Source organism: Callorhinus ursinus, unplaced genomic scaffold (assembly GCF_003265705.2).
Source record: "Callorhinus ursinus isolate GAN/ISIS: 27379988/994484 unplaced genomic scaffold, GSC_fseal_2.0 scaffold70, whole genome shotgun sequence".
In the NCBI taxonomy this organism is placed as follows: domain Eukaryota; kingdom Metazoa; phylum Chordata; class Mammalia; order Carnivora; family Otariidae; genus Callorhinus; species Callorhinus ursinus.
The window spans coordinates 357,147-376,909 of record NW_027397132.1 but is presented as its reverse complement, the minus strand read 5'-3'; the positions used below and the strand labels follow the sequence as shown (position 1 = coordinate 376,909).

The 19,763-nt window shown below is 52.8% G+C and overlaps 1 protein-coding gene across 1 annotated transcript in view; it reads left to right on the top strand.

The window, feature by feature from the left end:
• Positions 1-19,763, top strand: part of MYH16 (myosin heavy chain 16) — a 59,496-nt gene that overhangs the window by 17,277 nt on the left and 22,456 nt on the right. Inside the window, exons 15-28 of the mRNA XM_073886258.1 lie at positions 383-441; positions 1,323-1,410; positions 2,175-2,292; positions 3,464-3,584; positions 7,311-7,447; positions 8,780-8,861; positions 11,274-11,447; positions 12,362-12,589; positions 13,094-13,198; positions 15,372-15,458; positions 15,689-15,834; positions 16,976-17,066; positions 17,493-17,549; positions 18,241-18,327. Coding sequence (XP_073742359.1) covers positions 383-441; positions 1,323-1,410; positions 2,175-2,292; positions 3,464-3,584; positions 7,311-7,447; positions 8,780-8,861; positions 11,274-11,447; positions 12,362-12,589; positions 13,094-13,198; positions 15,372-15,458; positions 15,689-15,834; positions 16,976-17,066; positions 17,493-17,549; positions 18,241-18,327 — 1,580 coding nt within the window. The remainder of the gene's footprint in view (positions 1-382; positions 442-1,322; positions 1,411-2,174; positions 2,293-3,463; positions 3,585-7,310; positions 7,448-8,779; positions 8,862-11,273; positions 11,448-12,361; positions 12,590-13,093; positions 13,199-15,371; positions 15,459-15,688; positions 15,835-16,975; positions 17,067-17,492; positions 17,550-18,240; positions 18,328-19,763) is intronic.

The following is a 19,763-nucleotide window of genomic DNA, read 5'->3' as shown; positions in this document are numbered from 1 at the left end:
CAATTAGGCCACAGTCATCCGATTCATGCATTTCCTGGTAGATCTCCCTTTCCTGGTGTGAGGGCCCCACCTTAGTTTGTCCCAAGAAAACCCCCCCCTTTTTTTTTGAGAGAGAGAGAGAGAGAGAGTGCAGGGAGGGGCAGAGGGAAAGAGAGAATCTCAAGCAGACTCCCCGTTGAGCATGGAGCCCAACACAGGGCTCGATCCCAGGACCCTGAGATCATGACCTGAGCCGAAACCAAGAGTCAGATGCCAACCAGGCGCCCCCCAAGAAAAGCCTTTTTAAACCAGAGAATGCATTTCCTTGACAGAGAACACTTAATAGGGCTGACTGTCCCCATGCTGTGTTCTGACATGAAATATGCTTGTCTTTCTTCCTCAGCTGGAAGCAAGAAGCAGAAGAGAGGGTCTTCCTTCATGACAGTCTCCAACTTCTACAGGGTGAGTATGGGGCTGCCCCACAGGCCACTTTACATCCAGTGAACCCTCCCCTCCATCAAACCCTCCCTTCTAATGGTGTGGTGGTCTGCCTGCCACCTCCCAGCCCAGGACAGGATGATTTCATTTCTATGCCTATGGCTGCCACTTTCATTCGAGGAGTTTGTTTCCTTCTGAGGGGGGTCACAGAACCACAGGACCTCAGGGCAGAAAAGACCCTTAGAGATGGTGCAGTCCAACCATGTTATTTCAGACTGAAATCCAGAGAGTGGTATCAATGGACATATCAGTGCCTAAGATCTTGAGCCCCAGAGTTGGCTGGCAGATCTTCTGGGCTGATCACAACTTCTACAGATTTGGGGCATGACTGGGGACACATTCCAAAGTGCAGAAGGGCAGCCAATAGGGAGATGTTGCACGAAGAAAGATTTCAGTATTTCCCAAGGATCTAGCTGCCCTAAGGCAGAGCGGGCTACCTCATTAGAGGTATCCAAGCAGAGGAGGAGGGACCATCCAGTGGGGAGGGTAACAACAGGCAGGGGTTTGTCCTCACAGGCATACGATTCCTCCCAGGACTGAGACTCTATGATGAGCCAGCCCTGAGTCAGGAAGGGCCCTGCTTACTGAAAACTATGTCACCTTGGGCAAGTCCCTCGGAGAGGACAGCCACTGCCCAAGATGCTATCCATTATATGATAGTCCGTAGCCCTAGGTGGCGGGTGGGTACTGGAAAAGAGGCTGCTGTGGCAGAAGAACTCAATTTGAACTTAAATTTTAATTTAATTAATTGAACTCTAAATAAACCCCTCTGCTGAGCATGGGTGTCCTGCAACACCAATACTGAGCTCTACTCAGTCCTTCTGTTTTGTTTTCCTCCATCCCAGGAGCAGCTGAATAAGCTGATGACCACCCTCCACAGCACCGCTCCCCATTTTGTCCGCTGTATTGTCCCCAACGAGTTCAAGCAATCAGGTATTGTCATGGGGCTCTGTGAAGTTAGTGTCTGCTCAAATGAAGTCCCCCACCCCCGCTTTACAGAAGTTTAATCACTTTTGAAGTATGAAGTACGGTCTCTCTTTTTTTGCCTCCTCCTCTTCCCACCAATTTTTTCAGACTTGGACAATTTTGACACACCGAAACAATAACAATTAATAAAAATAGCTAACATTGGTTGAGCGCAAACTGTGAGCCAGGTATGACTTGAGTCGACTTTGAATTGCCAGGGGTGACTGGGGTAAGGCAGGGCGCCAAAGGGTCCCCCCCAAAATGGATCATCCAGCGGCGCCTGGGTTGCTCGGTTGGTAGAGCGTCCGACTCTTGGTTTCGGCTCAGGTCATGATCCCGGGGTCCTGGGATTGAGCCCTGCATCGGGCTCTGTATTCAGCACAGAGTCTGCTTGTCTCTCTTTCTCCCCCTCTGCTCCTTCCCTCACTCGTACACTCTTTCTCTCTCTCAAATAAATAAAATCTTTAAAAAAAAAAAATGGATCATCCAAAAGTCATGTTTTGTAAAGCTGCTTTGTAAAGCAAAAATCATGTTCTGGCTGGGTGGGCACCAGCTGGAAGTCACATTCAGGGGGGCCTTTGGGTCTTGGCTGAACTGTGGGGCCCCCTGGCAGGGATGGCGGGAGACTGGGGTTGACGACACAGATGCTCAGTTAGCTTTTCTGCAGTGGCAAGGAGTAGCCTGCCCCACCAGAGAGGCCTGACAGCATCCTGTGCCCACCCCTTTGGCAGGCGTGGTGGACGCCCACCTGATCATGCACCAGCTGGCTTGTAATGGAGTCCTGGAAGGCATCCGTATTTGCAGGAAGGGCTTCCCAAACAGGATGCAGTACCCAGAGTTCAAACAGAGGTGAGTGGTGTCTCCCTGATACCGTGAGTCTACAGTTCTCAGTTTCCAGGGACTAATTGAGAAATATGGTCCTGTTGTCGCAGACGCTACACCTCACAGCAGATACCACCGCACTGCCATTACTTTAGTATGCTTTGGCCTGACTTTCAACTGCCAGAACCTGCATTTCTTTGCCTGAGGGCCTTCTCTGGCTCTGGAGCCTGCTTTGCTACTTGGCAGCTGAAAGTCTCAGGAAGTAATGCCTCCCCAGGAGAAGCCCTCAACCAGTGACTGAGGACAATTGGCATATAAATACTTCCCACTTCCTCACCCTTCTTGGTGGGCTAACGAGGAGGCATGTTCTATACTGGCTTCCGGATAAGGATCTAACAATAGGCTCTCCAGGTTAAATTTTTAAAAATAATAAAAATTTAAAAGCCCTGATTTGTAGTGTCTTTGGATTTCCATGGGATAAACACTCCCATGGCTGATTTCGAGCCATCAATGTGACGTCACTGAATGACTGAATGTGGGTTGGGAAGAGATGCACACAGCTGGCTCTTGCAGGTTCCAGCACACCACTGTTCCCAGTGTCCCCCAGTAGCATTAAGCCCCAGCTGCCCATTGTGATAACTGGTCTGATAACATGCCTCTTATTGACTTCCCTGACCCCCTTCCCAACTCTGCAGCCCCCCCCCCACAAATAAACTATTTGCACTTGGATCCTTGTCTCAAGGTCTGCTTCTGGGGGAACCCAAACTAAGACCTCCACCTTAGGCATTATTTTCCTTCTACCCCCTCCCTGCTAGAACAAATGACCACAGATGGACGGAGCAGGACAAGTCACTAGAGGCCATCTTGTCCAAGCCCTCTGAAGGCTCTAAACAGGGAAGGACCTGCTGGCAGGTCAGGAAAAACAGCGCTTCTCCTATGCCTGGAAGGAAAGATCAGGAAGGAAAGATTTTGGTGTCTTCATTTCTAGGAGCACCTGCCTCCTCCTGAACTCCTGACCCACACCAACGTTCGCTCCCCAAGGCCTCCTGTCAGTACCACCCCACGGCCTACTGTGGCCATCCGTAAAGCAGGTCTAACCCTTGACTCCAAGGCCATCGCAAAGATCCGCTGTGAGGATGTGCTTCCTGAGCTACCAGCTTGGGCACGATGATGACTGTCATTGTCTCTCTCCCACCAGGTACCAAGTGCTCAACCCCAACGTGATTCCTCAGGGATTTGTAGACAACAAGAAGGCCTCAGAGCTGCTGCTCGGGTCCATCGACCTGGATGTGAATGAGTACAAAATCGGGCACACCAAGGTAGGGTCTTCCGGTGGCACTCCCTCCCTATGCCACCCAGCCTTGTCCCCAGAAGGTGGGCTTCAGGAGGTGAATTCCAGCTCGGCCGCTGACCAGCTGCCTGCCTTGGGGAAGCCTCCCCCCGCCCCCACAGCTGCTGAGAGCCTCAGTTTCCTCCTCTGAGAAAGGAGAGCTGATACAGCTGATCTCATGGGATTGGGGAGGTGACTAGCAATATTGTGGGTGAGAACCCAGCTCAGACAGGTACTTAATAAATGGTAGATTATTTCCTAGACCTGTATGAGCCCCAGTCAGAATCAAGGTCCTGGGTTTGACTGGGGCATGAAGCTGTGTGTGGTGGGGGCTGAGGTCTGAGAGTGAAGCACCATAATCCCAGCCCACCCACACCGAAAGCTCCAGGCCTGAGCTGGCAGGTGAGTCGGTGCTGACTCAGAGAGGCGGCCCGATCCTAACTCACAGGGCCTGGGCTGCCCTGTGTCTGTCCCACGTCCTGGCCCTGCAGAGTCCTGTTGGGATCAGCAGGGCCAGCCAGGCTAATGGTGCGAGGTGTCCATCTACAGCTGCCCAAGCAGACTGCACCCCAGCATGACAACCAGGGTGATCCAGGAGGGGTCCCAGCTTTGCATTCAGGAGCATCAGGCTCAAAGCCTGCCTCTGTATAGCCCACAGGCTGGAGCGCGTGGATGCTCCAGGCTGTGTGTGTGTCCCACACATCTGGCCGCTTAGCAAATGCTCAAAGAGCACCTCCCATGCCAGGTGCGGTTCAAGGCTCTAGGGATATGCCAGTGAACAGAACAGAGTCCCCAGCTCCTCAGAGCTTGCTTCTGGTAGTAAGTGCTGGCAGAATTGTTCACACTGCTGTAGAATCTGCCAGAACTATTGGCTTTGGCCTCCTTCACAATTAAGAGGTGCTGTGTACAGCTAAACTGACTTAGAGGGACACTTCAGGTTTTGTCAGAATCACTGAATACCAGCTGCTTCCTCCACCCCCACCTTTGAAGGATGGGAAACTCGAGGAAGTGGGGACAGGGGCACGGAGCCGATGTGCCCAGTTCCACAGAACTAGGCGGGAGGGAGCAGGCCTCGGGCCCCATGACGCCGCTCGCGGGAAGGGGAGCTGGGGCTGCCGTTGCCAGCATGTGACACGGCTACTGGCTGGGCAAACGGACTGCAGTTTGCGGTTGTGCAAGGGTTGCCTTGGGAACCTCGGGTCCAGATAAAGGCCTGGGGATTCTGGGGACCGCTTCGCTCCCCGAGGACCGGGCAGGCTCTGGTGGCAGAGGCAGAACAGAGAACAGGATGATTCTGCCTGTCAGCTGCGTCCCTTATCCCCATCATGGGCGCGTGTGGGCCCCAGCCCCAGCCCCGTGCTCACCTCACTGCCCCTAAAAGGACACACCTCAATGAGCAGCCATTGTGAAATATCAAGAAACATTTCATGAAATCAAGCCCAATGTCTCAACCCCATGATGGCTAGCTCTTCGGGTTTTTGTGGGGGAGGAAGGTAAGGAGAAGGAGCATTCTTTTCCATTCTTCTCCGGTTGGTATCCGTAGCATCCGCATGAAAGGTTAGCTGGGGGCTCTGCTCTCTGCCCCCAACATGTGGAATCACAGACCCTCGGGGCTGGGAGGACTCCCACTGAACAGGAGGAGAGATCAAGGCCTCCCCAAGGAGAGTGGCTTGGCTAAGGTCACATAGCACATCCAAGGCAGGCCGACGCCAGGTACAGTTCTCCTGGCTCCTTCTATCCTTCTAGAAGTTTCTATCATGTCCTACGTGAGGCCTATGAAACGATGTTACATTATGAAACATACTAACAATAAAACAACCACCCACGAGCCCACTTAAAAATCCAGAACTTAATCTTTGCATCTCTTTCCCCTCTTTCTGCCCCACCCCCAGGAGGAAGCTTTGTCCTGAATATTAACCGTCCTCCTGCCTTTTAAAAAACAGTTTTATCACATTGCATCTGGCCCCGGGTTTTTGCCTGGTTTTGAGCTTCATGGAAGATTCATACTTGATATACCCTTCTGTAACATGCTTCTAACACTTCATTGTACGTCCAAGATTCATCTTTGTTGTTTGGAACATGACATTCATTCATCATCATTGTCATACGAGGCTGCCTCAGAGAGCCACGCCACCATTACCTTTTCTTCTCTCCTTGGAAATTGATTTTTTTCAGAGTTTTTTTTTTTAAGATTTTTTTTATTTATTTGAGAGAGAGAGAGAGAAAGCACCAGTCAGGGGAGGGGCAGAGAAGCAGACTCCCCGCTGAGCAGAGAGCCCGATGCGGGACTTGATCCCAGGACTCTGGGATCGTGACCTGAGCGAAGGCAGACGCCTAACCAACTGAGCCACCCAGGTGCCCTGGAAATGGATTTTTTCCCCCCTGCAGTTATTAACAATGCGACTTTGAATATCTTTGTGCATGGTCCTACATAGGGGTTTCTCTAGAACAAAATTCTCGGCCTTGGCTGTACATTAGAATCCTTTTGGAGAGAGATAAAAATACCAATGCCAGAGCCCCGCCCCAGAAATTGTTTGAAATCACCTATGTCCAGGTGTCAGCATCTTTCCAAGGTCCTCTAGGCAGAAACAACGGGCAGCCAGGGCGGAGATCAATATGTTAATGCTGAGGAGGCTAGCTGCCTGTTTCAGGGTGTGCAAACATTTAACTTGACAAGGGAATGCCAAACCACTTTCCAAAACTGTTGTACCAACTCACCTTGATCCACAACCTTGCCAACACTTGCCTTTTCGGAAGTCTTAAAAGTTACAGGTGGAGGGAGGAGGGATTGCGACCTTAATTTGCATTTCCCTGAGGTTGGGTCTTTCCGGGTCTTTCCTGCTCTTTCGAACACATTGCAAAGCTGGCCCTGTTTTCCTGGGGCTGTTCCCACTCACACATCAGAGCTGGGTGCCCGAAATTGTGCAGCATTGGTAAAACCCTGTATCCTTTCTCCAAAGTCGACCCCACCCCCGCCCTCCCTAGCCCCTCTTCCCACTCCCAGATCCCTGGGGGACCGGGACGGTGCAAAGGCTGTTTTGCATGGTGGTAAAAGAAGGCAGGCCCCTTGCCACCCTGGCTGCTGGGCAGTCACCATAGCAGCGAGGATCATGAATATCTATTACCTTTCACTTACAGCTTCGCAGTTTATACAAGACTTTTCCACCAAATATCTCTGTCTAATTCTTATAGCAACCCGCAGGGAGGGATCAACATCCCCATTTCACAGATGAGGAATGGAGGCCCTGAGATGTGAGGAGACATGGCCAGGGCGACCCGGCCTGGAAGTGCAAGGCCCACAGGAGGAGCCAAGGGCAGGGGGAAACCAACGCTGGGGCCGGCAGTGGTCCTGCTACTGGTGGTGTCCAGGCTGGGGCCAGCTGTTCCCAAGGGGCCTCCAACCGCCAGCACCAGACTGGTTCTCTTAACTTTCAAGGACCTTTGCAAACCTCTGGTGCTTGAATTTAAAACTCCCCGCCATTGAGGGGGATGGGTTATCCTGGTGATGGGTATTGAGGAGGGCACGTTCTGCATGGAGCACTGGGCGTTATGAACAAACAGTGAATCATGGAACACTGCACCAAAAACTAATGATGTAATATATGGTGATTAACATAACAATAAAAAATTAAAAAAAAAAAAAAAAAACTCCCCGCCGAGTGGCTGTCACCGGTGATAGCTGGGCTATTTTTAGGGGAGTGTGTCTTTCCCCTAGGTATTCTTCCGAGCCGGCATCCTGGCTAAGCTTGAGGACATGCGGGACGAGCGGCTGGCCAAGATCATGACAATGTTACAGAGTCGCCTCCGGGGTTTCCTTATGAGGATTGAGTTCAAGAAGATGCTGGAACGAAGGTAGCACGCTCACAAGCACCAATGGGGCAGGACCACGGAGGCCACGCTCACCCACACGGGATGACCAGGGACCCCGCCACACACGCAGCCCTCAGCTCCATTAGCGACACGGGGCAGTGAGATGATGCCAGTGTCTCGGCCGGCCCCAAGAACCCTGTTGGGGGTCTGTATTAGTTTTCTAGGGCTGCCGTAACAAAGCACCACAGCCTGGCTCCCTTAAAACAGTGGAAATGTATTTTCTCCCGGTTCTGGAGGTCGGCCCTCTGAAATCAAGTTGTTGCAGGCCACACTCCCCCCGGAAGCTCTAGAGGAGGATCCCTTCTTGCTTCTTCCAGTCCCAGTGGCCCCAGGCGTTTCTTGGCTCGTGGCCACATCATTGCGATCTCTGCCTCTTTTTTTGCAAGGCCTTCCCTCTGTGTCTGTGTCTCCACGCCGGCTTCCTTCTTTTTATATGGACACCAGGCATCTTGGGTTAGGGGCCCCCTTTCTCTAGTATGACCTCTTAACGTAAGTAATGACAACTGCGAAGACCCTATTTCCAAGGAAGGTCACACTCACAGGTACTAGGGGTTAGGACTTCAGTGTTTCTTTTGGGAAGGGACACAATTCAACCCCTAACAGGGACCACCTAATATAAATCCTTCTCCTACAGCCTACCAGTCACTGCCCCTTATTTATCCGTGTGACGATACTATGACAGGGATGTGGTAGGGCCGGCGCCCCATGGAAACTGAGGCCAGAAGTGTGAAGGGCCTGGCCCCGGTTCATGCGGAAAGAGTCAAGACTAGAACCCAGAAGCCCTCACTCCAAGTCCTTGCCCCTGGAATCATGTTTCCCGGCGGTCTCTCTAAAACCATCCTCAGAAAATAGCTCAGGCTCCCCTGGCTGTCCTCTGGTTGACTCTGGCTCTTTGTTGTAGTATTAGTCATAGCATTAGTAATAATAACAGTAATGAGCAAGTAACAGCAATAATGAGCTCCTGATATCCACCAGGCCCTCTTCAACCCTGACTGAAGGCAGGGACTCCAGTTAGGGGCTGAGGGTAGGACAGCAGCCCAACCCAACCCGGGGCCTTGGCAAACAGGAGGTCCTCAGTAAGTCACAGTCCGGTCAAGGTACCAGGGACAAGGAGGCGGATTCCAGAGACTGCAGATGGATAGGATGCAGAGAGTAATGGGGGATTTCCCGCGAGGGATCAGAGGGAAGGGAAGCGTAAGAAGAAATGAGTGGTCTGTCTCGGCCTTGTGCTGTCTGGGAGGAACTGTTCCATCAGGGAGGCCGAGCCCCAACACCTAAGCTTTAATCCATGAGACACCGGCTTCCTTTTTGCAGAATTGGCCTGAAAGTCATCCAGCGGAACACACGCAAATTCCTGGAGCTGCGTTTCTGGGGCTGGTGGAAGCTCTACAATAAGGTAGGGCTCGGGGGCCAGGCCAGCCTGCTGCTGTGGGGGGACGGGGGGCCTTGGGCCTGGGTGGGAGGGCACAGGATGCTGCAGGCAAGGTCCAAAAATGAGTCGAAGGAGGAATCTAGCCTCCTTCCAGACAGGGGTGGATTCCTCCCTGAGGAACAATCACAGTGTGTCTTCCCGCCTCATCTCCTCCCTCAGAATAACAACCTGTTAGGATGGAGAGCCTCCCCCGACACACACTACAAAAAGTGGGCTTGGTTATCAGCACCTCTCCCTGGGCATGTTGAGGCATCTTCAACTTCTTTAGTGAAGTCCTCAGCTTTAGAGCTGGAGTGACCTCAGGAAATCGTGGGGTCTGACCTCCCAGTTCTCAGGTTCTTCCAAGACAGCACAGAAGGCAGTGAGTCAGCCAGGTGTTGGGGCTGCAGGACCCCCAAGCAACCAGCCTGCCCTTAACCAATGCAGGAGGCCGTGAACCATCCTCCTGATGCAGGTGGAATCCTAGTGGGTGATGGTGTCCCCGCCCCAGGCCACCGTTCAGGGGGGTACAGCACCAGGAGGCTGGATGCAGGGCTGCCACATTCAGGACCCGGGAGGATGGAGGATGGTGATGTCTCAGGGGCCATGTGCAGGGGGGGGTCCTCTCTCTGGCCCTGCGGCCCCCATGGCTTGTGCAGAAGCTTCTTTCCCCTCCCCGTGGGAAAGTGCTTTCTAACACAATCCCGGCCACACGTTCAAAGGAGGGAGAGTAAGTCCTGCATCTCCAAAGGCACCCACACAGGCCAACCCCCTCGAGGGCCTGAGATGGCAGAGGAGTCCAGATGAGCATTTCTCAGAGTTCAGCCATCACCGCTCGTTTCCCCACCTGTTCTATGATGGACCTTCTTTCCTTATGTCAACTCACTTTTTTATTTTGAAATTTTTATTTTAAAAGGAAACTTTGTACCCTCATCTGCTTTAATCTCATCCTAAGCAAGCATTATCCATTTTTAAAAATTATTATTTAAAAAAATGATTCCTTCCATTTCTTATTTTTACAAGTTATTTTTAAAGTAACTATGTAACGGTGAATATCAAAGGTTTCTATGCAATGTCCAATCTATCTCATCTGCCCTCTTGGAATTGGCACTGCCCCCTGGGAAGCTCCAGACCAACAGCCTTTAAGATTCTTTCAGGCGGGACACCAGTTGTCACAGATGAGGAGACAAAGCCCGGAAACCCCCGTTCTTTACTAGAAAGTAAAACCACTAATTAAACACGGTGGAGCAAGGTCCTGTTCCAATGAGTAAAAGAGTAAAATAAAATAAAAATCCTTTGCTCTTAGTTTTTAATTAGGCTCTAATCTTATTTAAGCCAGATAGGATGAATCAATGGGGGGAAAAAACACATTGTGGGAGGCTTTCACGGAATAAAAAGGGTTACGTAGTTGTGCGTTTACATGGACCTGCCCCCATGCCATCCCAGGTCCCTACAGCCCAGGCTGGCAACGAGGCGTCCCTGTCATCTTCCAAGAGAGGTGATGCCTTCTTCCAAATCCATCTCCACGGGGAGTTTGCCCTCTGGAGAAACGCAACCATTGGTCAGGAAATACCCTGAGAGCCTGTCCCGCCAGCTCTGCTTGGAGGGCACGAGGGAGATTTTCGAAGGGCTCAAGGTCTAGCAGGGCAGAGGAGTATGAGTGGAGGGAGCTGATGGACCCAGGCACTGATGCAGGGTAAGAAGGGCCAAACGCGCAGACAGGGCCGGATGGGTGCAGCGGGTGCTGCCGAGGAGCAGGTACTCCCGGCCAGCTGAGGGACAAAGAAGGCCCAGCCCCACGGAGCCGAGAGCAAGAGGGGCAGCGGCCACGAGGCACAACGTACCAGCTGAGCTGGAGCGGGGTGAGTGAGGCTGGGTCGTGGGAGGCCCGGAAGATCATATAGGGGAACAGATGAAAGAAGTAAGTGAGAGAGACACTAAGAATCTACACATGACGGAGAGATAGAGACAGAGACACTGAGAATATACATAAGCAGAGATAGAGAGATAGAGAGACAGAGAGACAGAGAGAGGGAGGAATCAGTAAGGGAGAAAGGCAAGGGAAACCAGAGCTTGAATCCAGCCAGGGCTCCCAAGCACACACAATTTACAGAACAGATGTAAGCACTGGGCGTGGCTAGATGCCAAGGAACTCGGTGTCTCGTAGGGTCAAAGAGCACCCTGAGGATTGGTCCTAAGCGAGGATGGGCCTTCTCTGTGGCGGCTAGGGGTGCTTTTGGGGGATCTGTGGAGGGGTTCCACCTCACGGCTGCAAGAGCTGCTTTCCACCCCAGTGGGGGTGTGAGGTCCCATCTGAGGCAGAGCCCCCACAGCCCACCACCGAGCCCCTGGCAAAGCCCATGCCCCTGACACAGTAGGGTGTTGCTCACCACTCAGGTCAAGCCGCTCCTGAATGTGGCTCGGCAAGAGGAGGAGATGAAGGCCAAGGAGGAGGAGCTGAGGAATGCCATGTCCAAGACACAGGAGCTGATAAACAGGGTAAAGGAGCTGGAGGAGAAGATGGCCACGCTCAGCCAGGAGAAGAACGACCTCACCATCCAGCTACAGGCCGTATGTGGGGCCCTGGAGGGCAGTGGAGGGAGGGAGCAGGAGCTGGGGGCCCTGGCAACTACCAGAATCCCCGGGGTCACTGAGAGTCAGACCCAGGGAGGGAGGGAGGGCTGGAGAGCCTTCTGAGAAGCCGTGTACAAATGAGATCACAGCAGTAAAAAACCACCCACTGATAGAAGTACCTTCATGGGCTCTACCCCCTTATGCCTCCCAATGATGATTTCCTGCACTGTGCAGACAAGAAACTCAATTTCAATAATGTTACGCCATGAACCATACGTCACACAGCTGGTCTGGCTCCACTCTGCGGCCGGTTGTCATCCTACACCACAGCCCATCTCAGGGAGACCCCAGTGGACACCCAGATTGTCCCTCTTCTGCCCCTTCCCGTCCACTTGACCTTTGACAACACCCCCCCTCCTCTGAATATCAGTTCCCTCATCCCTAAGCTGTAGCTTATGGTAACATCTGCCTGGCTTGCCCCTCAGGGCTGTTATAAGGAGGAACCCCGGATGGGAAATGGCTTGTTAACACAAAAGTGCTAACTCAGCGCTGGGAGCTATTTGGGCGGATGGCCCAGGCCTCGCTGACAGATGGAGGCACAGGCACATCCGGGCTCAGCAGATGGGATGGCAGAGCCGGCACTACCAGTGCGGCGCCGCCTGAGTGTCCTCCCCTTCTCCTGGACCACCTCTGCTAACAACACCTTAACTGGGATCTCGTGAAAATGCAGATTTAAATGCAACAGGTGCGAGGCCTGACACTTGGCATCCTAACCAGCTCACGGGTGACGCCGCTGGTGGTCTGGGGACGGCACTGCTAGACGATGTTTTGTCGCACACATCGCGTGGGGCTCGGAGCTCCTGCCTGGACCCCTTTGGGACCCCTTTGACGGGCGCTCGCTCTTCCGCCAGGAGCAAGAGAACCTGATAGATGCTGAGGAGCGCCTGACCCAGATGATGAAGACCAAAATGGAGCTGGAGAGCCAGATCTCAGACATGCGGGAGCGGCTGGAGGAGGAGGAAGGCACGGCGGCCTCCCTGAGTGCCACCAAGCGCAAGCTGGAGGGGGAGATGAGCGACCTCAAGCGGGACCTGGAGGGCCTTGAGACCACACTGGCCAAGACAGAGAAGGAGAAGCAGGTGAGGAGGCCCCGGAGCCTGACCACACTCTTCGCCAGAACCGGGAAGCCTATGGGGGTCACACCTAGAGTCCCCACTGTAGGACTGCCCAGGACCCTCGCCATCAGCCACATGGGGCTATTAACTTAGCTCGATGCAATTTAAAATGTGGTTCTGCTGTTGAGCTAGCTGCACTCTGAGTGCTCAGTAGCCACACATAGCTGGGGCTACCATGTCAGATGGGCAAGTCTGGTGGGGCCCGAGGGTCTAGTCTCTAAGACACCGCTGACACCTGAGGACTGGGCTTGAATAGCAAAGGCCTGAACTGGTAGCTCTCACTGATCCCCTCACCCTAAGATTCTGACGTGGCTGGCTGGAGTGTGCCCTGGGCCTTGGCATTTCTCAGGCTCCCAAGTGACTCTGGACCATAGCCAAGCTGCAGGGCCCTTCTCTCAGAGCAAGTGCCTCCCCCAGGGGTGTTCCCAGCCTTAAGGGCCTGTCTCTCTCTCCCACCCCCATTTCCAGGCCCTGGATCACAAGGTCCGCACCCTGACTGGGGACCTCTCGCTCCGGGAAGACTCCATCGCCAAGCTCCAGAAGGAGAAGAGGGCCTTGGAGGAGCTGCACCAGGTAGGCATCGCCGGTTTGCCCTTGGCAGAGCAGGTGGGGCTCAGAGACTGGAGACCCGGGTTCAAATCTTGGCTTTCCTGCCCCTCAGCTGGGGCCCATAGGGAAGGCACAGAGTCTCCCAAAATCTCAGGTTCCTCATCAGTGAAGTGGGTGTTGTCGTGTCTTATTGCTGTTCTCCCAGGTTTGTTGTAAGTGGGGTGACCCCATAATTTATCACCCAAACTAGGACAGTTTGACAGTCCCAGGTGCGCTGGAAGGCATGGTTCCCAGACTCACCAGGATGAAGTGAGGTACACAGACGTGCCCTATGAGTAACACACCAGTGAACCCTGATATAGCTCGGCAACAAAGGGCATGAGCTCTTGTCATGGGGAGACCCGCTCGAGTGTTATGGGCTCAGGGTCCTGAACGCAGAGCCAGCTCTGACCAGCCACCCGTGCTGACCAGGGCACAGACCACTTCCTAGCTCTGGAGACACAGGTACCAAGAGCAAGTTGAGGCGCAGAGCCAGACAGTGGACCCCTATCGCCATGTTTGTGGACACCATGATTGCACAACAAGTCCCCCAAGGACCTCCCTCTGTTGCCTCCAGAAATACTTCCCCTTAGACTGTGACTCTCAACCATTTCAAACTCAGAGCCCCCTTTTATATCAAATACAGTCAATTCTCATTATTCGAGAGAGTCATGGTCTATAAAGTCACCACAAACACTGAATTAGCAAACACTGAACCTCAGTTTTAAGGGGAAATAAAGGGTTAAGTTCCCACAAGCCTCTGGTCACATTTTCATCGGCCACTCAATACATAATATGTATTGATTACAATCAATACATTGCCTTGTTTTATGTATGTTTCTGTTGAAAGACACTATTTGGTCCGTATTGGGGGTTCCTGAACATTGAGCTCACAGTCAACAGCCCTATATCTCATGCCTGAACAAAGCTTATCTGACACACAGATTTCCTCTGTGAGGCACATCACAGCCTTATTGTGCTTGGGAACACTAGACAGGATGGCAGAATGTGAGTGGGGCCATTTTATAAAGCAAAAGCACCAAAACAAAAGCACCAAACTGTAGAAACCACGGCACTGAATAGCCTCTGAAAAAAGACACTTGTTTGCAGTATGAGCGGAAACAAGAAGGCGGGGCACCATCTTATCTGACCACAGCTGGGAATGTGCACCCTGGGGAGGCTCAAATTTTTCGATGTTCTGCGCATGTCTGCAAATGACCGTGAAAGCACCACAAGTATTGGTTTGGGATTACAAAACAAATTTTAGCTGGTAGGTAAATAGGCAAATAGATAATCGGCAAATAATGGGCACAGACTGTATTTTGGAAGCCTCTCTTACTATCCTAAAATAAAAGTTATTATAACTCATACATAACTTCAAAAAAAATCAGTAGTGTACCCCTTCTTTTTTAAGGGGGAAGTGAATGGAATGTAATTTGTAATAAATTCTGGGGCTGTCAGCGTGTCAAAGCCCAGGCAGTTCCCCTAGAAGATGTCGTGAGCAGTAGGCCATCCACCCAAGCCTGCCTAGGGGGCTGCAGACGGGCACGGAGGGTGTGTTAGGGTTGCAGATAGCAAAGTGCGGCTGCTGCATGTGATGCGAGTTTACAAAATGGTGAAGAACTCTCAGGGAGATTTTGACAATAACACATCTCTCAGTTTTCATGGTAGATCCTTCTTTTAAAAATGTAGTCTATGCTAAGTGGAAAAAAAAAAATAGCTGCACGATATGGAAAGTGGTGCTGGGTGCTCGGTTCAGAAGAGTCTGTTGTTTTGCTTATGTGAATGCCTGGGTGGGGCATCAGGTGTGTGGACTGCAGGATTCTTCAAGGTGCTGGATTATCCAGAGCAAGGCAAGATGCCCAGCATCCCTGGAAACGCCCACTAAGTGCCAGTGGGGCCCCCAATTGTGGTGACAACCAAAAGTCCCCCGCCCCAGATTTCCAACATGCCCCATGGAGAACCAGAGCCCCACTGACCAGCGAGGGCCCACCTGCAGCTAACAGGTGCTCGGGTCTGCTCCCCACCTCGCCTGGCACCAGGGGCAGATGCTCAGTAGCTGTCCACTGAGCTCAGAAGTGATGGCAGAGAACCAGGTCTATTCAGCTGCCCCCACGTGGCTTGTGGGACACGCGTATATGTATATCTTTTTCTCCAGAAAACCCTCGACGACCTGCAAGCTGAAGAGGACAAGGCGAACCACCTGACCAAGACCAACAGCAAGCTCAGCACCCAGATCCATGAGGTAATGCCCTGTTGCTGGGGCCAATGCTATAGCTCAAGGGCCAGGCCCATGCTGGGGGCACAGGGTCCTCAGATGCATTCGGGGAACTGGACTGACCCATGCCCTGGGGAAGTGAGAGCCTCTCTCGAAGCTACAGCGAAAAGAACCAGGCCCAATCCAGTTCCGCATCGCATTCCGGCCTCAGACTTACCCCCCACCCCCACTCTCTCTTGTTTTTCTTCTTTCTGCAGCTGAAGGATTACTGGGAACAAGAAAAGAAAATCCGGGCGGAGGTAGAAAAGGCTCGTCGCAAGGCAGAGAGTGACCTGAAGATGGCCATTGACAATCTCAATGAGATGGAACGGTGCAAACTAGACCTCGAGGAGGTGGTGAAGAAGTATGCCCGTGCAGGTGTTCGTTCCGCCCGTGCCAACATCAGCAGTATCTAGCACTTCCTGGGTGCTGCCCTGTGCTGGGCACTACGCTGAGGGCTCCACATGCATTAATGCACGTCCCCAGCGCCCGCTATGTGCAGGCACCGTGCCCAGCACAGTAGAGGGAGACGCCGAGTAGGTGCTGCTCGCGCACAGGGAGCCCCCAGCCTCACACAGGGCCTGTGGGGCGCGGGAAAGGAGACAGGTATTAAGCAAGGCGTCCACCCCAAAAGGCACGGAGTCTTTGTAGAAACCCATAAGCTGGGCTTTCAAAAATCACAAGGAGTCGAGGGGGTATCTTCATCGTATCGCTCTGGAAATAACACGGGAGACAGGTGGAGTGGAGAAACACTGGAAGCAGGAAAGCAATGGGAAGGCTACTGCAGCAGTCTGGGTGTAAACCTGAGCCAGGCAAGAGGCGGAGGAGGAGATGAGTCAGACGAGGAAAGCTCTCAGGGAGTGGAATTTGGACAATGCCTCTTTGAGGGGCATTTTGCTAAGGCAGTTTCAAAGCACCACGGACTGCTAGGAGGGCGCACAGCTAGCTCTGCATCCCACACATGTCCTCCGTGGCACGCCGGGAGGTGCACGTGACCTTGACCATCCTGCTCACCCACTTGGTCTCGCATCGGAGTTCTCACACGTGGCTCCTTGGCACATGGAACCCACATGTCAGAAGGAGACACTCTTTGGTGGAAAGGCTTTAGGGGAAAATTTTCCCTAAAAAGGCAAAGGATCCAAGTGATTCTGGAGCCCCTAGAATGGAAACTGCACCAGAGCAGTGATTTCTGTCTGGTTTGTTCACTGATGTGTCCCCAGAACCCCAAACAACGTCTGGCACATAGTAGATCTACTCAATAAACGTGTACCAAATTAAGATGCGCATGAGTGAATGAATAAGCAGATGGAAAGCATGTGCAGCAGATTCTGGGGTTCTGCGGGGTGAGACCCTCTGGGCGGCCACCCCAGAAGGCCAGATACCGGGGGATGAGTGGGTTTCAGCAGGTTCAAGGCCTCCTCCGGCAGCCCAGGTTCTGTTCCCTTGCCAGTGGGCTGATCTCTCCTCAGAGCTTTTCCCTCAGGAGATCAAACCTTCTCTTGCAGGAGGGATATGGAAATCAATTCTGTCAACTCTAAATATGAGGATGAGCAGTCTCTGAATTCCACACTCCAGCGGAAACTAAAGGAACACCAGGTGTGTCCAGGACCGAGAGGACGGAGCTCCCCTTTTGAAATGCACTTCCAGGCACCTTTGCTCCCATCAGCTGCTTGGCTACCTGGGTTTCCTGAGGAGCAAGACTGCCCCAGAGCCCTTGAGACTGATCCATGTTCACCTCACACAGTCTTAAGAGTCAAAGCCCTTGTGATGATTACAAGACCCTCCACAGTCTGCCCCTCTTCCCTCCCGGACCTTGTCACCCGGCCTTCCCCCACCACTCCCCAGCCTCCCTCCTGCCTCAGGGCCATTGCACACACTCTCTGTGCCCAGTTTCCTTTTGCTGTTGATGGTGTCCATCACATGCTCAGCAACTTGCCATCATTTCCATATTAAAAGGCCAAACGGTTACGTTTGTAACTTCACCCAGAAGAGATAACCCCCCTTTGCTTGTTTGTCCGCTAGGCCCGAATTGAGGAGCTGGAGGAAGAACTGGAAGCTGAGCGGGCAATGAGAGCCAAGGTAAATGAAATACTTCTGCACTTTTTGAGTCTAAAGACCCAGCACCAGTCACAATCCAACCATAAGCAGACAGACACTCCACTCAGGAAAGCGAGAGAACAGGTTTCCAATTGAACGGGCCTCACTGATTCTCGAGCTGTGCACAAGGCCCGGCGCTCTGTGTGCAATATTAATTATGATGTAAGATACTAATATACTATTTCTGATGTGAGTCCAAGGAGAGGAGGCTAGTTCTGCCTGGGGCAGGTAGAGGAGGCAACATTAGCCTGGGGACTCAGAGACTGAGTTCAACAGACGGATGCCGGGAAGAATTTCTAGGCAAAGAGAAGAAATAGCACCTCTCTGCACAGTGACGAAGATGTAAAGAGAAAAGAAAAGAATGGACTGAGGCTTTAGGGTAGGGATCAGATCCTGCAGAGGATGAGGCCAGAAAGCTGGTGGGAGGTGAAACCCTCACACACCTAAACTCCAGATTCAGCCCAACCGGGCCGGGGGTAGGAAGGGCAGGTAGACCCACGCAGTGCAGAAGGACACAGGCATCCTTCACTGAGCGTGCGGGGTGGCAGGCAGAGGGCAGAACTCCCCAAGTGCAGGCCCCCAGCCTCACAGACACCATGTGGTCACTGCAGTCTTTACCAGAGAAAGGGGAGCTCCTGCACGGCTCCCGTCATGCTCATTCCATCTTCCCCAGGTGGAGAAACAGCGCAGCGACCTGTCCCGGGACCTTGAAGACCTCAGTGACAGGCTGGAAGAGGCTGGGGGAGCCACGTCTGCTCAGGTACCATCCTCAGGCGACCCAGGAACCCCAATTCCTGCCCGCCTGCAGGGAGAAAAAAAATTACTGGAGGATGAGCAGTGGGGAAAAGACCAGTTCTTGCTGAATTTCTGGGGCTGACATGAGGAGAAAACAATAATAAAGAAGAGAAGGGCTGGTTTGGTCTTCTTAGCTCGGTGGTGTTGACAGAAGCAGCACTGGACTGAAGGCAGAGGGCAGGCGTTGTACAATTCGTGTTTATAGAAAATGTGAGCTGCAGTAAGACCAGCAGATCGAGAGAGGATTGTCACTAAAGAAAGTCTGTGACAGTTCCCAAGAAGAGGGGCATGCCATGCAGGGCTACACGGGGAGGCACCAAGGTCAGCAGGAGGCCAGGGCAGGGGGAAATTGTAGGCAAGAACCTTTACTGTGGTTTCTGAGGAAGGAACAAGGGAGGCAGAGTAAGCAGGCTTAGGACGGGCTAGTTTCCATAATTTCAGCAGGCTCTAGGGCAAAGGGGCTGTCCCTAGTTGTCTGGTACCTGGCCATGGGGCTACTGAGGGCAGGTCAGAGTGGCTGAGAGTGTGGGTTGGAGGTGTGGGCTCTAGATCCGTTGCGCTTTGCATTGGAAATCCGGTTGTTTGCTATCTCTAGGAGTTAGCTAACGCTGGGAGGGGCCGTCCTTCCAGGGTCAGCAAAGCCCCAGATGTCAAAGCATCAGAATACAGAAAATAAGGACATGGTTAATGCATGGGGTGACCCCACACTCCGAGGGCTGGAATCCAAGCTGAGCCTCTGGTGTGGAATTCAACTTCCTTCAATTCAAATAAAAGGCCTTGTGGAGACTGACAGGAGACACTTGAAACTCTCCTTCTAATTCCGTGTAGTCAGGTCTCTTATAAAGGTGGACCCTGGGTCAGAGCTGAGAGCAGGAATGTGGATGGTGTCCCTCAGCACCGGAAGGCTCCCTGGACTCCACGTCCCACCCCCTCACCATTCTGGCCACAGTCTGCTCGCTGTTGGAGGGGCCTGCTGAGCTGATGTCCAGCTGTGGTCAAGGTCCTGGGAAAGCAGGCATTAAGAAGGGATGTCTAGCGATGCAGGGAAAGTTAGGGCAACAACAGGATTCAGGGTACCAGGGGAATGGGAGGAAGCGGGGTCATGGGGCTGTGGGACATGGGGAGCCACGGAGCAGGGGCTGCCCGGTGGGCTCCTTCTGGAGGCTCAGGGACACTGTGTCCCAGGCCTCTCTCCTGGCTGCTAGTAGGTTGCTGGCAAACTTTGGTGTTCCTTGCTTGTAGCTGCATCCCTCCAATCCCTGCCTCCGTGGTCACATGGCCTTCTTCTTGTGTGTCTCCCTGGATCCAAACATCTCTCCTCTTAGAAGGACAACCAGCCATTGGGTTAGGGCCCTCCCTAATCCAGTTATGGCATTTTAACTTGTTTATATCTGCAAAGAC